The 14,862-nt window shown below is 39.0% G+C and overlaps 3 protein-coding genes and 1 pseudogene across 3 annotated transcripts; all 4 read right to left on the reverse strand.

Annotated features, from left to right (window-relative positions):
• Positions 1–2,392, reverse strand: LOC140561847 (uncharacterized). Its single transcript, XM_072687092.1, has 2 exons — positions 2,310–2,392; positions 1–1,627 (listed from the first exon to the last, which is right to left on the reverse strand). Exon 2 carries the CDS (start codon positions 1,513–1,515, stop codon positions 541–543), a length of 975 nt encoding a protein of 324 aa, XP_072543193.1. The 5' UTR covers positions 1,516–1,627; positions 2,310–2,392; the 3' UTR covers positions 1–540.
• Positions 2,393–4,447: 2,055 nt separating this feature from the next.
• Positions 4,448–5,168, reverse strand: LOC140562043 (uncharacterized; annotated as a pseudogene).
• A 920-nt stretch (positions 5,169–6,088) lies between these two features.
• Positions 6,089–9,594, reverse strand: LOC140561858 (uncharacterized). Its single transcript, XM_072687106.1, has 2 exons — positions 9,566–9,594; positions 6,089–8,151 (listed from the first exon to the last, which is right to left on the reverse strand). Exon 2 carries the CDS (start codon positions 8,074–8,076, stop codon positions 7,432–7,434), a length of 645 nt encoding a protein of 214 aa, XP_072543207.1. The 5' UTR covers positions 8,077–8,151; positions 9,566–9,594; the 3' UTR covers positions 6,089–7,431.
• A 362-nt stretch (positions 9,595–9,956) lies between these two features.
• LOC140561861 (uncharacterized) lies at positions 9,957–14,490 on the reverse strand. The gene is made up of 2 exons (XM_072687110.1): positions 14,461–14,490; positions 9,957–13,701 (listed from the first exon to the last, which is right to left on the reverse strand). Exon 2 carries the CDS (start codon positions 13,604–13,606, stop codon positions 13,004–13,006), a length of 603 nt encoding a protein of 200 aa, XP_072543211.1. The 5' UTR covers positions 13,607–13,701; positions 14,461–14,490; the 3' UTR covers positions 9,957–13,003.
• Between the last annotated feature and the right edge of the window lie 372 nt (positions 14,491–14,862).

Below are 14,862 nucleotides of genomic sequence, written 5' to 3' on the forward strand. Positions count from 1 at the left end.
TTTATAGTAACACAGAATTTTTTAATTGAAAATTAGCAGGTTAGATGTTCATAGCATCTATGCAGGCTATAGGCTATGCTACACAGTGACTTCCCTAACTTACATTACCCTACTTTCCTATGCAAAATTAATCCTGTCTGAAAAGGTCTTATGACTTTGTCTTAGAATTTGTCAAATTTGACCAAGGCTGCTTTTGCATGCCACTGCATATTACAGAAACACAGGACATACATTACCTTATTATTTACACAGTAACAGGTTAGTTTAAATAATAAAATCACTTATGTTACAACCTGAGTGTTAGGGATGTGGTTGGATATAAGCAATCATTAAACACCTTAGGTCCAGTACAAACTGATCCCAACTCTGACTACTGCAATGCAAAACAAATGTATATAAGAAAGACAGAGTGCCAAAAGAGATTTCCATTTAATGTGGATTTACTGCAGATGGATGATAGTTTATTGTCGCTGCATATTGGTAAAAAATTAACTAGAAACTCTCCAAGGACCTTAGCCCTTCTAAAAAATCTTTTGATAGTCATTTGTTATGAGTTTCCAAGTTGCTCTTAGAACATTTGTGTAACTTCAAACTATTTGAATGCCTGAACCTCTTTTCACAGTCTATACAGTTAAAGGGTTTCTCCTCTGTGTGAATTAGCTGATGTTTTTTGAGGGTTCCTCCATCCCTAAAACATCTTCCACACTCTGCGCAGTGATAGGGTTTCTCACCAGTGTGAATTCGCTGGTGTCTTTGGAGATTACCACTATCTCTAAACCTCTTCCCACAGTTTGAGCAGTCATACGGTTTCTCTCCAGTGTGAATGCGTTGGTGTCGTTGGAGATGGCTCTGCAGAGTAAAACTGTCCCCACACACTGAGCAGTAATACGGTTTTTCTCCGGTGTGGGTGCGATGGTGTTTTTGAAAAATACTCCGTAGAGTAAAACTCTTTCCACACTCAGGGCAGTGATACGGCTTCTCTCCGGTGTGACTGCGCTGATGTATTTTGAGATCACCACTGTACCTAAAACTCTTTCCACATTCTGAACAACAATGTGGTTTCTCTCCTGTGTGGATACGCTGGTGTCGTTGGAAACTACTCTGTTGACTAAAACTCTTCATACACTCTGAGCAGTAGTACCATTTCTCTGCTGTGTGAATGCGCTGGTGTAGTTGGAGAGTACTCGGTCTTGTAAAACTCTTCCCACAGTCTGAGCACTGATAAGGTTTCTCTCCAGTGTGAATGCGTTGGTGTATTCTGAGGTCATTCCTGTTTCTAAAGCTTTTTCCACATTCTGAACAGCAATGTTGTTTGTCTTCTGTGTGAGTGCGCTGGTGTCGTTGAAGAGTACCCCGCTGAGAAAAACTCTTCTCACAGTCTGAGCAGTGATACAGCTTCTCTCTGGTGTGAATTGGTCTATTTTTGGTACATCTCTGGTCTATTTTGAGACTTGGTAGAGTAATATTCTGCACACAGTCTGAGTCTGGCCTTTCTTTGCCTGTATCAGATGACATTTGCAGAGTGCTAGAGGACACTGGTTAAGTACAGGAGATTTCTGTGGATGTCACATTCACATACATGGATTCTAGGAGCAGGAGAAGACTTGCAACATGGCATCATTTATTTCTGGAGGAAAAACACAAAACAGTAGTCAATTAATGCAAAATCTTATAAATAATGGCAACACTTAATAATGGTATTGCTGTCTTTACTTGTGAAATGAGAATATTATAAAGTGTAAAATGAGTGCGCAGACTATGAGGAAAAGAATAAACTATCCTTCTTGAAAACAGTTTCAAGACCTTTTTGCAGCCTTAACTAATATCAATGAAAGTCTTAGTTTAAAAAAATACATGGGACTGATATGTCATTAAACATATCAGATGTCAAATTTAATTGGGGTCACACTACCTGACACCATCAGAGGTTTTGTGGTATGTTAAGCAGCAAGTGCTTACTTCTGCACCCGGACATCAGCTGCTCAACTTGTGAAACATACTTATATTATTAAGTGATTATTAAAGTTCTTTTGAAATGAGGATCAGAATGCTTGATAACACACTATCACTTTAAATATCACTCTCCAACAAAAGAGAACATGAATAAATGTGAATACATTAACTGTTTTTACTTCTCTCTGATATTTTGTAAATCCAAAGAGAACAACAAATGGTCTACTACTAGTAAATGCATCTATCAAAATATTATCTACCACACAGATTAAATATTTGCTTATCCATCAAAGCTTCTTCCATGTAGGCTTCTACATCAAGCAAGAAATCCCTCCAGCTCCTGAGCAGCTCCTTACTTTCAACAGTGGAGGTTCTGTGTATGTTTCTCATTCCTCAGCAACACCGTAAGAGCTGACTGCTCGTCAGATCCTCTTCTTCACCTTACTGAAGTTGGACAACCACAGTCTTAAACCAGCGCCATCGCCTGGGCTTCACATTGGAACAACGTGATAGTGCTGGCGAAGCTGGGGCGTGAATTTCCAATCATACCCGTTTTCCGATAAACCCCGCCTCCTACACTACGATTGGCTATTAATCTGTTTAAGCAGTCTGTCGATTAGCCACTTAAAAACTACTCTCATTCACTCTTAACTTCAGTTATCCTTTATTTTCCCTCGGAAATACATCGAGGCTTACCCTCCTTTTCAATGCAGCCGAGCATTTACAGCAAGGTTAAACTACAAGAGGAGAAACTACATAAACAGTCAAATTTGATTTTATTCAAAATAAAAAGAGCGTAAAAGAGAGTAAATAAGATTTCAACATAAAAGGATTATTGGAAAAACTACAATTTAAAACGTATTAAAAAGTAAAATAAAAAGGATAATAATAATAATAATAATAATATCAATAATAATAACAACTAAAAGCATGTAACTAAAAACATGATCCTAAAATAGGTAAAAGAAACAGTGTCAGACTGTTTAAGTGAAATCAGTTAATTGAGTTTTAGAAAGTTCTGTAGTAAGTTCCAGCTCACTGGTGCACTGCAGCTAAAGCAGATTTTCCCAGTCCAGTAAAAATAATGCATGAGATATAAGCAGGCATACGTTAATTATAAATAAAAATCCAAACTTAAACCCAAAAACAGCATCGTCCAATATAAGAAAATCCTCATTTTGAGTTAAAGTCATCAATTGTGAATTTCCCCACTGCGGGACTAATAAAGGATTATCTTAATTTAACACCTTGCGTTAGTTAATTCTGATTAATCTGGTGGGTTTACTAATCCAGTTATCTGACAGGAAAGGAAGTTTCTTTTAATGAATGCAGATGACCAAAAGCTGCATCACTGGAACAGAAACATGCCTAACAAGTGTTATCCATCTGACAATTTGTGTAAAATGGACAAACCTTATAATATCACACAAATTTTATTCAGATGTGTATCTTAATCATCAAGATTGCTGAAAGTGTTGAATTAAACTGTGCCACATTCACAGCTCACAAACTCCATATTAACAGTTTAAAATATGAATAGCAGCCCAGGTTTATAGGAACCTAATTAACTTTCCTTAAAGACTTAACAACAACTATTTATTTATAAGTTCTTATTAATGACTGGCATAAAAGGAAAAATATACAATAAATTCATCAAATAAAAATAATAAAACATTTTTAAATAATTTACCTAAAGAGAAAACAATATACCCATGTACTCATAACCTGAAAGTAAAATATTAACTACCAAAATAAAAACGTACAGTACACAGACAAAACATATAATATGATCTAAAACATATTATTTTGCCAAACAATAGTACCCCAATTATTACATTCAAAGTTTTTACTTTTGGAAGTGAGCAAGTATACAGTCAGGTCCATACATATTTATACCTTTTTCCTTTTTTTCTACACCTGTACACTTCTATGTATTTGTCTAAGCAACAGAAAGATCAAATTAGAAAACATCTTTTAGTCTGATCAACTCCAGAACAAGATTCTCTGGACAGAAGAAACCAAGATTAACTTGTACCAGAATGATATGGAGAATATGAGAGAGACAAAAAAGTTTCATGGTCTAAAGCATAGTATAGCATAGATTTCATCTGCAAAACACTGTGGAGGTACTGTTATACCATGGACATGGATGGATGTCAGTGAAACTGGATAAGCATTGCTTATTGAGGATGATAAGCAATACTGTTATGATGTTAATTATCAAATGTATGGACATGAATATAATACCTTACACATCAGACCTGGCTGCAGAGATCATCCTAGGAGCACCCATGTTCAATCAAATTTCTAAATGTTAGACAGCACAATAATAGGCGAACATGTGTCGACAGATGATTTCTTCATGGAGGGAAGTGGGTTTCAGAAAGTTCATTTTAGTACATTAATCCCTTTTTTATGAACTGAACAATATATGTAAAAAAGTGACACAACAGTCATCAAGATTCTTCCTCTATCTTAATACATTTGTGTGTTCTTAAAGATAGTCTGAATGTCTGAAACTCTTCCCACAGTCTGAGCAGTAATATGGCCTCTCTCCTGTGTGAATGCGCTGGTGGAGTTGGAGATTACTCTGTAGAGCAAAGTGTTTACCACAGTGTAAGCATTCAAAGGGTTTATCTCCTGTGTGAATGTGCATATATACCTGGAGATTCCTATGTTGAGTAAAACTCTTTCCACAGTATGATATGGATGATATGGCTTCTGATATGAGGCCATATATGACACGGCTTTTCTCCAGTGTGAATGTGCTGGTGTGCCTGTAGAGTACCTAACTGATTAAACCTTTTACCACAGTCTGAACAGTGATATGGTTTCTCTCCAGTGTGAATGCGTTGGTGCCTTCTGAGGGCACCACCCTCCCTAAATGCTTTCCCACACTCTGAGCAGCAATATGGCTTTTCTTGTGTGTGAATGAGCTGGTGTGATTACAGAGTACTCTGTGAAGTGAAACCTCTCCCACACTCTTAGCAGAGATGTGGTTTCTCTCCGGTGTGATTGCGCTGGTGTCGACTGAGATGACCCTGTACAGTGAAAGTCTTCCCACACTCGCATTTATACGGTTTCTATCCAGTGTGAATGCGTAGCTGTACTTTGAGTTGGCTCTGTGTAAGAAAACTCTTCCTGCACTCTGAACAGTGAAAATCTCTCCTCTTGTTGGATGTTTTCTGCTTTTGTCTGCGATGACCTTTGGGCATGTTTGTGGATGTAAACTGATTGAGAGTATGGGAGGATAAGGCTGTTTGGGGCGTTTGTCACTAGAAACAGGAAGTGGCTTGCATCAGGACATCACTTTTACTCCACTTAAAAGCTTCTTTACCTCTGAGTCCTGCTCACCTCACTGACTCAGCCAGGTAGTTCACTCTTACTGTGGGTTTGTTTATGAGCTCCTTACCTGCTTCTCTCCATCCAGCAGCACTGTGCTCTTCTGCTGGCAGTGTGCAGGCCAACTGAAGGTGCCTTTCTGTCACTTACTGAGCTGGATTAAAACTTCAGAATAGCAAGTCTGTACTATGTATACAGTGACATGCAAACATTTGGGGACCCTTGGTCACAAGTTCTGTTACTATGTATAGCTGATGAACTGATCTCTACAAATTAAAATACATTAAAACATTTTAAGCAAGAATATGTTTTTATTCCCATCATTTGTAGTTAAAAAAAAGGAAAGATGAACTGAAGGCAATAAGGCAGAACATTCAGCTTGATTTAGCTTGATCTGGCAGCTTCACTGATTTACATGATGGGCAGCTGAGCCAGTACCTAGGACCATGGGCCAAATCAGACAAAACCAATAATAGCAGACAGATAGTATAAAGCTTCTTTTGATAATTGGATATAGCCAAGAGCAGCACTGCATCACCGTTTCTGTTCAAAACAGAGACATGCCTGATAAGTGTTACTGTGATTGACTATTTACAAAATAATGACTGGTTATTATCTCAGATTACCCCACATTTAATTTAGATGCATATTCTGATAATCTGGAGGTCTGAAAGTGTTGGACTAAACTAGGTGAAAAAATCACATTCACAGCTCAGTGTGAAAATTTGTAACAGCTTACTTTTATTGGTATTTCAATACATTTATAGAAAGACCTAAAAATAATTACTCAAGAATCTTTATTAGGGATCAACATGAAGGAAAAATATACAATAAATGGATCAGATAAAACCAAATTTACAAAAAAGAAAATCTATCAATTATCTGAGCAAAAAAAGCAAAGCAAAAAACATACAGTACATAAATGCAATTAACATAGAACAGATATTATAAATAAGAGCGGCTATGGGACGGAGTGACATGAAGAAGGTGGCTAATGTAATGGTAATAACCTACGACAAGCAGTCAATTTGCACTGGAGAGAAAAATAAATAGAACTGTTCTATATTAAGTTAAATACAAACAGATTGCAGATTAAATAATGTGCACAAACAACCATTACCAGCAGCTGCACTGTTAAAAATAAGGATTATGTGCCATCTAATACTGGTTTCTCTTTACCATGCTGAAGGTCACCTTAACTCTGGAACTCTGGTATCAACATTACCTCAAAATTCCCCTGGGTGTTAATGTAAAATTTCAGAACTTTCAACAATTCCGAGAGACAGCAGAATGAGCAAACAGCAGAACTGCCTGGCTGCGCTGCAAGGATGTTGGCCTCCATCACAAACAGCACTAAGCGCATGTGTACAGGCAAAATGCACATGCAATCTGATCTGACCAATCACATTCATGTCACACGCCCACAGATCAGATACGTATCCAATCTGGGACCACATTTGAAAGTCAATGTTCAGACTGCAGGGCAAAGCAAATTTGGTTTTCAAATCAGATCTGGTCAGATGACTATCCACACTATTATTTGCAGGTGATTAGATCGGATTTGTGTGCCTGTACAAGACAAACTTATCTGCATTGGTTAATCAGGCAACATAGGTGCCAATGAGCTGCATTTATATGCGGAGGTTGATGGAGGTTGCTCTGGTCTGTAACATTTCAAGTAACACAAAAGACACTGAACTCCGTCCTTCTGCTGTCCAGACTACCAAACACCAATCTGTATACAATCAAGATATGCTACAAATCCAGGCTGGCAGTCTAAACATAACCCAAGTGACTCAAATCTGATTTGAAAACATCACATTCAACTAGTCCACATAGCCCTGAAAATCTGACCTGTCACACATTATTACAAAAGAAAAAAAAAAAACCTAAGGGGTCCTGATTCAAAACATACCACACTGTCTGCCAGACATGGAGGTGAGACTGTTATTGTATGGTCATGTATGGCTGCTAATGGAACTAGATCTTTACTGATGATATGTCCTCTGATAAGGTAACAGGATGAGTTCTGAACTACATTTAGCTCTACTTTCTGCTCAGATACCTTTTGAATTGTAAAAAACAAACTGTAGCCGCCATTTTGAAAATCATAGATGATAAGTAATGTAACAGTTATCATGGTTCTGCCTCCATTTTAATACATTTGTGTGTTCTTAAAGTGTTTGAATGTCTGAAACTCTTCCCACAGTCTGAGCAGTAATATGGCCTCTCTCCAGTGTGAATGCGCTGGTGTATTTGGAGAGTACCCAGCTGATTAAAACATTTACCACAGTCTGAGCAGTGATACGGTTTCTCTCCTGTGTGAGTGAGCTGGTGCCTTCGGAGGGCAGTATTATCCGTGAATGCTTTCCCACACTCTGAGCAGGCATACAGTTTCTCTCCTGTGTGAATGTACTGGTGTTTCTGAAGATGATTCTGTAGAGTAAAACTCTTCCCACACACCGAGCAGTGATATGGCCTCTCTCCGGTGTGAACACGCTGGTGTTTTTGGAGATAATTCTGCAGAGTAAAACGTTTACCACACTCTAAGCAGTGATACGGTTTCTCCCCAGTGTGAATGCGCCGGTGTGCCTGAAGAGTACCCAGTTGAGTAAAACTCTTCCCACAGTCTGAGCAGTGATACGGTTTCTCTCCAGTGTGAATGCGCTGGTGCCTTCTGAGGTTACCACCCTCCCCAAAACTCTTCCCACACTCTGTACAGTGGTAATCTCTTCTCTTGCTGGCAGTTTTCTGCTTTTTACTTTGAAGGTCTTTAGGCATGTTTGTAGAGATTTTTGACACTAGGAACAGGAGGTGGCTTGCATCAGGACATCACTCTCATCCCTTCTTTATTTCCTACAGGAGAAAACAGTGGTTTTGGTTAGTAGGCTGCATCATGTGTTGTGTTTCCAGAATAATAATCTTTTCATACTTTTAGACTAAAACATGTCCAAAGAAAGAGGGCATCTCTTTTTTTTGGTTGTTGTTGTAGTAGTTGATGCTGCTAAAACAAAAAGTATTGAAGCAAGATCAGTAACATTTGTATAAAAATAACCTCACTAGCACCAATATTTGCTAATTCCACAGGTACGTTTAATGGTATTTATTTTAATAAAGTTTTAATCCAAATTATTTAAACAAACTTAATTTGTACTCTTCTGTAATATATAGTTGCTGTTGGACAAAGATTGAAATAGCAACTTAAGAGGAGGGGAAAATCTCACTTGTCTCTGTGCTATTTGGCGTATTGTAGGCGAGATACTTTGTGGCATTTGTGCAGTAATTTATTCTGCCGTCTTGACCATGCAGCCCATTTTTCTTTGTGCATCTTGAAACAGCCACACTGCTAGTTTTCAGAGTCCTGGATTTCAGCTGTTATTTGTGGGGTTTCCTTTTTTCAGGTGAGGATGTCACCTTTAGTAGCCATTCAAACCCAACTTCTGTGCATGTTATCAGGCCAAAAGCAGCAGGGTATGCAAATGTTTGATCAGGGTCATTTGGATGTTTTTGGTTGTCATTATGTGGAAAGAAAGTTTGTGTTATCATTCATATTCTGAAATGCTGGGGTATGTAAACTTTTGAGCACAACTGTGTATATACTGCTTCAGTGACGATTATATCTATCCTGTGAGCTTTGCTTATATCCATCAGCTTCCAAAACAGGAGGACCTGCATCTGTAGGGTTAAGAAGCTAAACTTTACACATCCACCAAACGTCCGTACGCCTGTCTCTCCCCAGTCTGTGGAGGGGAAACCAACACCTGAGCATCCTCACCCAGAGAAACGCTCGGTTCTGGAGCTCAGGTGCTTCATGGCTCTTAGCTAAAACCGGTCAGCCTCGCGTCAGGTGCCCGACCATCCGCATCACCTGAGCTTCCTAACCAGGTTTGGACGTTTTAAATGTAGGGATTAATCCACAGACGCAGGTCGTTTCCCTTCCAGAACAAGGAGCTTTCCCCACAGCACTCTTGTTGGGAAGCTAGAGGAAGAGCCTGCTGGAGTAACCCCCTGCAGACCGCCTTCACTTTGAATACCACACCTTGCTTAGACACTAAACATTCAGACTGTTAGGGAACCAGAGTGGAACGGCTCTAGATAACTTCCACAGCGAGTCACAGCGAATCAGACAGACAGAGCAGCTGAATGAAAGGGAGGAGCGCGGGAGGTTTGCTAGCATTACAGCAAAGGGCGGAGCGCGAGCCCTCAGAGCTGCATTCACACCCTACACAAAGACGCACTCTCCCTGCAGGCTCGTTCACGAGCTGCTTACCTTCACCTGTGCTGATCCCGTCTCTCTCAGGCCCGACTGAAGGTGCATTACCGCCACCTACTGAGCTGGAGGACTGTACACACGTTTGGGTGCCTGACCAAAATTATATTATAAATAGCTATACGAGTAGAAAACGAGCTGATCTCCAAAAGTTAATTATGGCACGTTAATAAATAAGCAAGATTATGGTCATTTCCCATTTCCATCGCTGAAGGCAACATGGCAGATCTTCAGCTTGCATCTCTTTCGCCTTTCGTGAATGGATTTTGCTGGAACTGGCAGCATTGTTGATCTAAATGAAAGTCAGCTGTGCCAGTATCTAGAAAAATGGGCTAAAGAGCATCAGGCAGAACCAAGGATAGCAGACAGGACATTTCTTGTAATAATTGAAATTTAATAAACAGAAATTCTGGCACTGGTGAAGAAGAACCCCTTCAACAACATCTGGTGAAGTTAAGAACTATCTTGAGGAGATGGGAGTTGTCAAAATGTCATTATTGCAAATTGCAGAATGTGCAATGTAATGTAAGGCAAATTAAATCAAACATGTTTTTTTATGACATATCATTCAGCAACATTTGCACAGAGTGCATTATTAAGATCATAAGATTTATGGTAAAAATCCAGTTTTTCTAAATATCACTGATGATACAGTTTGCAGAAACAATTAATATGTTTTTCCAAAATCATGCAGCCCTAATAAACATATCGCCAAAGTCTGCATTTAAAAGAGGCCTTCATTAATGTAAATACATACATGGCATTTACTTCAAGATGCAAACCAATGTTAACTCTCAAAAACAGAAAGGTCAGAACAGACCTGAATATAAAACAGTTAAGAAAAGCCTCTGGATCAGCTCTGGAACAACATTCTGAACAGATGACACAAAGATGAACTTGAGTATGTAACAGGAAGGACAGGTGTATGATCCAAAGCATACACAATTATTGTGACAAACATGGTGGAGGCTCTGTTATAGGATGGGCATGTATGGCTGCCAAAGGAACAGGGTCAGTTTTGTTTATTGATGATTTTAATTGTATTACCTGGTGTCGCACTTACACAAGCAGACTGGATTGGCTGTAGAAATCACCCTGAGAGAAAAATGAGCCAAAGTGCCCTATTGGTTGCCTTTCACATTTTAAAAAAGCGATTGAGTGCCAGGTAGGGAGCCCCTTCTTGCAATATGGTACAATGGTTGCATGAAATTATAATAGTGTGTCCTAATCAGAACCATTGGGTACCTTTCAAGTAGAAAAGGGTGCTGTTATGAAGTGCCCTCTATGTTGCCCTTACTCAACCAAAAAGTGCCATTTCCAGTAGAGAAAATGGGATGCCATGCTGTACAGGGTTCTCCTACATGATTAAGTGACCAGTTAGGTGCTCCTATAATGGATACAGGGTGGGCCATTTATATGGATACACCTAAATAAAATGGGAATGGCTGGTGATATTAACTTCCTGTTTGTGGCACATTAGTATATGGGAGGGGGAAAACTTTTCAAGATGGGTGGTGACCATGGTGGCCATTTTGAAGTCGGCCATTTTGGATCCAACTTTAGTTTTTTTTTAACTGGGAAGAGGGGTCATGTGACACATCAAACTTATTGAGAATTTCACAAGAAAAACAATGGTGTGTAACTTTATTCATTCATGAGTTATTTACAAGTTTCTCTTTGTTTACAGCCATTGACATATCGCAGATGTTAACATGAGAGGAGCGGATAGAAATTGTGTTGATGTCTGGTGAACGCAGTACCCGGGTCATTGCAGCAGATTTCAGTGCAAGACACCCTACGAGACCACCCATCTCCCATGCTACAGTTAGCAAACTGCTTGCCAACTTTCGTGAAACTGGTTCAGTGTTGGATTTGCCCAAATGAGGACGCATGAAAACTGTCACTAATGAAGAAACATCAGTAGCTTCATTCAGCAAGAGCCTGAAATTGGAACTGGACCCTCAGTTTACAGAGAACATTTTGTTCAGTGATGAGAACTTTTATATGAATGGTGAAGTTAACAAACAAAAGCACCGCTATTGGTCTGACACTAACAAACATTGGATAGATCCCTCCAAGACTGTTGAAACACAAAAAATTATGGTATGGTGTGGTATATGGAGTACAAATATAGTGGGGCCATTCTTCATCAATGGAAACATCAAGGCCACTGGATATTTGAAATTGCTACATGATGCTCTTTATGCACTGAAGCTGGCACGTTCCCCCCACAAGTTTTTCCAGCAAGATGGTGCACCACCACATTATGGGTGTCAGGTCCAAGAATTCCTAGATGAACAGTTTCCTGGAAAGTGGATTGGTCGCCGTGGGCCAGTTGAATGGCCCCCAAGGTCTCCCGATCTGACCCCCTTAAGACTTTTATCTTTGGGGTCATCTGAAGGCAACTGTCTATGCTGTGAAGATACGAGATGTGCAGCACCTGAAACTATGGATATTGGAAGCCTGTGCTAGCATTTCTTCTGTGGTGTTGCTATCAGTGTGTGAAGAGTGGGAGAAGAGGGTTGCATTGACAATCCAACACAATAGGCAGCACTTTGAACACATTTTATAAGTGGTCAGAAACTTGTTAATAACTCATGAAAGTTACGTTAAAACCAAAAAACATTGTTTTTCTTGTGAAATTCTCAATAGGTTTGATGTGTCACATGTCCTTTTTTCCCATATATCAATGTGCCACAAACAGGAAGTTAATATCACCAACCATTCCCATTTTATTTAGGTGTATCCATATAAATGGCCCACCCGGTATAATGTAATGCAGTGCTGTAAAGGGTTCCCCTATATGTGTGAGAATGCGTGAACATTTTCTAATAGAAGCCTCTTCAAGTAACGGAAATGTGATGTGGTTCTCTGTAGGTGGTCTCACAATAGAATAGAATGTAATACTTTATTTTCCATCTCTGGAAATTGAAAACCTGACATTCCCTACAGGTGCTTTTCTTGTGAAATAACTATTAGATCACCTGCCAAGTGAGAAAACACAGTTAAGTGCCTTTGCAGTGGATAATAAAATTACCTCTCAAACCCTGCCTTCAGAACTCAAAACGGCAAAAACAAATAATTTCTGCATTTTTGTGAGCCAGTAAGTTATTATCTATCTAGTATGTTTATGTTATTTAATTTGAACTGTCCCTGATTTTTATTTTTTAATTCACACTTTAGATTAGATAAGATTATCTTAGGCTAACTGTATGTAATAGTAAAAGACAAAGTAAATGCTGTCAATGATAACGTTTAAAATACTCCCCAAAATAATTCCCATTGTGAAAAAACTTACATCACACTCCCCATTGTTAAAAACGTATCCGTCCATTAAAGTCTTCAGTTTTAGCCACAACCCTATCGAATGTGCAGATGCCAGAGGGGGCTCAATCCTTAGGATGTCATTTCAGTCCATTTTGTTCTTACCTTATGAATTTAGCTACAACTTGCAGCAATAACGGACAAATGACATAAGTCATCATGATTTTCTTCCATCTTAATACATTTGTGTATTCTTAAAGAGTTTGAATGCCTGAAGTTCTTCCCACAGTCTGAGCAGTAATATGGCATCTCTCCTGTGTGAATGCGCTGGTGTAGCTGGAGATGATGTCGTTGAGCAAAGCTAATCCCACAATCTGAGCAGTGATACGGTTTCTCTCCAGTGTGAATGCGTTGGTGCCTTTTGAGGGCACCACCTGCCCTAAATGTTCTCCCACACTCTGAGCAGCAATATGGTTTTTCTTCCGTGTGAATGCGCTGGTGTGACTGGAGACTACTCTGGGCAGTAAAACTATTCCCACAGTCTGAGCACTGATATGGCTTCTCGCCTGTGTGGATGCGTCTATGTCGTTTGAGATGCCCCTGTATAGTGAAACTCTTCCCACACTCTGAGCATTTATAGGGTTTCTCTCCAGTGTGATAGCGCTGATGTACTTCGAGTTGACTCTGTATAAGAAAACTCTTCCCGCACTCTGAACAGTGGTAATCTCTCCTCTTGTTAGCAGGTTTCTGATCTTGACTGTGAAGGCCTTTAGGCATGTTTGTGTAGATAGAACTGAAGCTGTTTGGGAGTTTTGACACTAGGAACAGGAGGTGCTTTGATCAGGACATCACTCTCATCCCTTCTTTATTTCCTAGAGGAGAAAACAAAGGTTTTGGTTATTATGTAGTTTCCTAAATGAGAATATTTTCATACTTTAAGACAAATAATTTTGTCTAAAAGGACAAAATCAAATCTAATGCTAAATAAAATATAATGCATCGGAATAAGAGCAATAATATCTGTATACATATAACCAAAACATTTCTTCTGTTTCCAGCACCAATGTTTGCGAACGTTGTGACAAATCCTATATACAAGGATTGTAGTTAAAGTGTTTTTGTAGTTTTGAAGATTTGATTAATTCATAGATAAAACTATTAATAATTCCAAAATAAATGAGCTTTCCAATCTAACACTTATGGAATCAAGGGACATCTTAAGAATGTGGGGAAAAATGACGAAGTCAGTTTTTACTAAAACCTTCAATTTAGCTACATTTAATTGACAATTAATGTTACATTCTAGTCTAGGTTAGTTTAAACCCCACCCTCTACCAGTGTATTTTGCAAAACAAAAAGCAAATAGGTGATCAATGAACAGAGGCCAGATTCAGTTTCAGATTACCTCAGTATTGGTCTGGCAGAAACAGATAAACCCGATCAACAGTTCAAATTTGTTTACAATAGGAAGAGAACTGCACTGGCAGCCTACAGGAAACACAGGTACTAATTTTATTCAGGTCTAAACAGATCCTGCTTCTGTGTAGGTTTAAATGTTTCTCTTTTTTTAAGCTCAGTGAAAACTCAGTTGTTTACTCTCTTACTGTGGGGTTTGTTTATGAGCTTCTTACCTTCATCAGTGCTGATCCTGCTTCTCTCCAGCAGCACTGTACTCTTCTTCTGACAGTTCGTAGGTCAACTTTAGGTAGATTACTGCCACCTACTGAGCTGGAGTCAAGTCTGTCTTCAGGACAGAAAAGCGAGACCTGTGTGCCCCAATCAAACATTCTGTTACTGTGAATAGCCAAGTGAGTAGATTGACTGATTTGAAAAATGCATAAAGTAACAGATTAAACATTTTTTATATTAAAAATAACCAAAAAGGAAATCCAAAGTTTGGATCAGTGCTTTGTAACATCTCCTTTAAGATTACAGCTTGTAAATGTTTTTTGTTTTTTTCTTCTAATTCTGAGTTTCCACTGTTGGGGGAGATGTCCTACAATCAGCCCGTCTTGACAGATTAAAATCCAAAC

The sequence above is a fragment of the Salminus brasiliensis genome, chromosome 9, assembly GCF_030463535.1.
Source record: "Salminus brasiliensis chromosome 9, fSalBra1.hap2, whole genome shotgun sequence".
Classification (NCBI taxonomy): domain Eukaryota; kingdom Metazoa; phylum Chordata; class Actinopteri; order Characiformes; family Bryconidae; genus Salminus; species Salminus brasiliensis.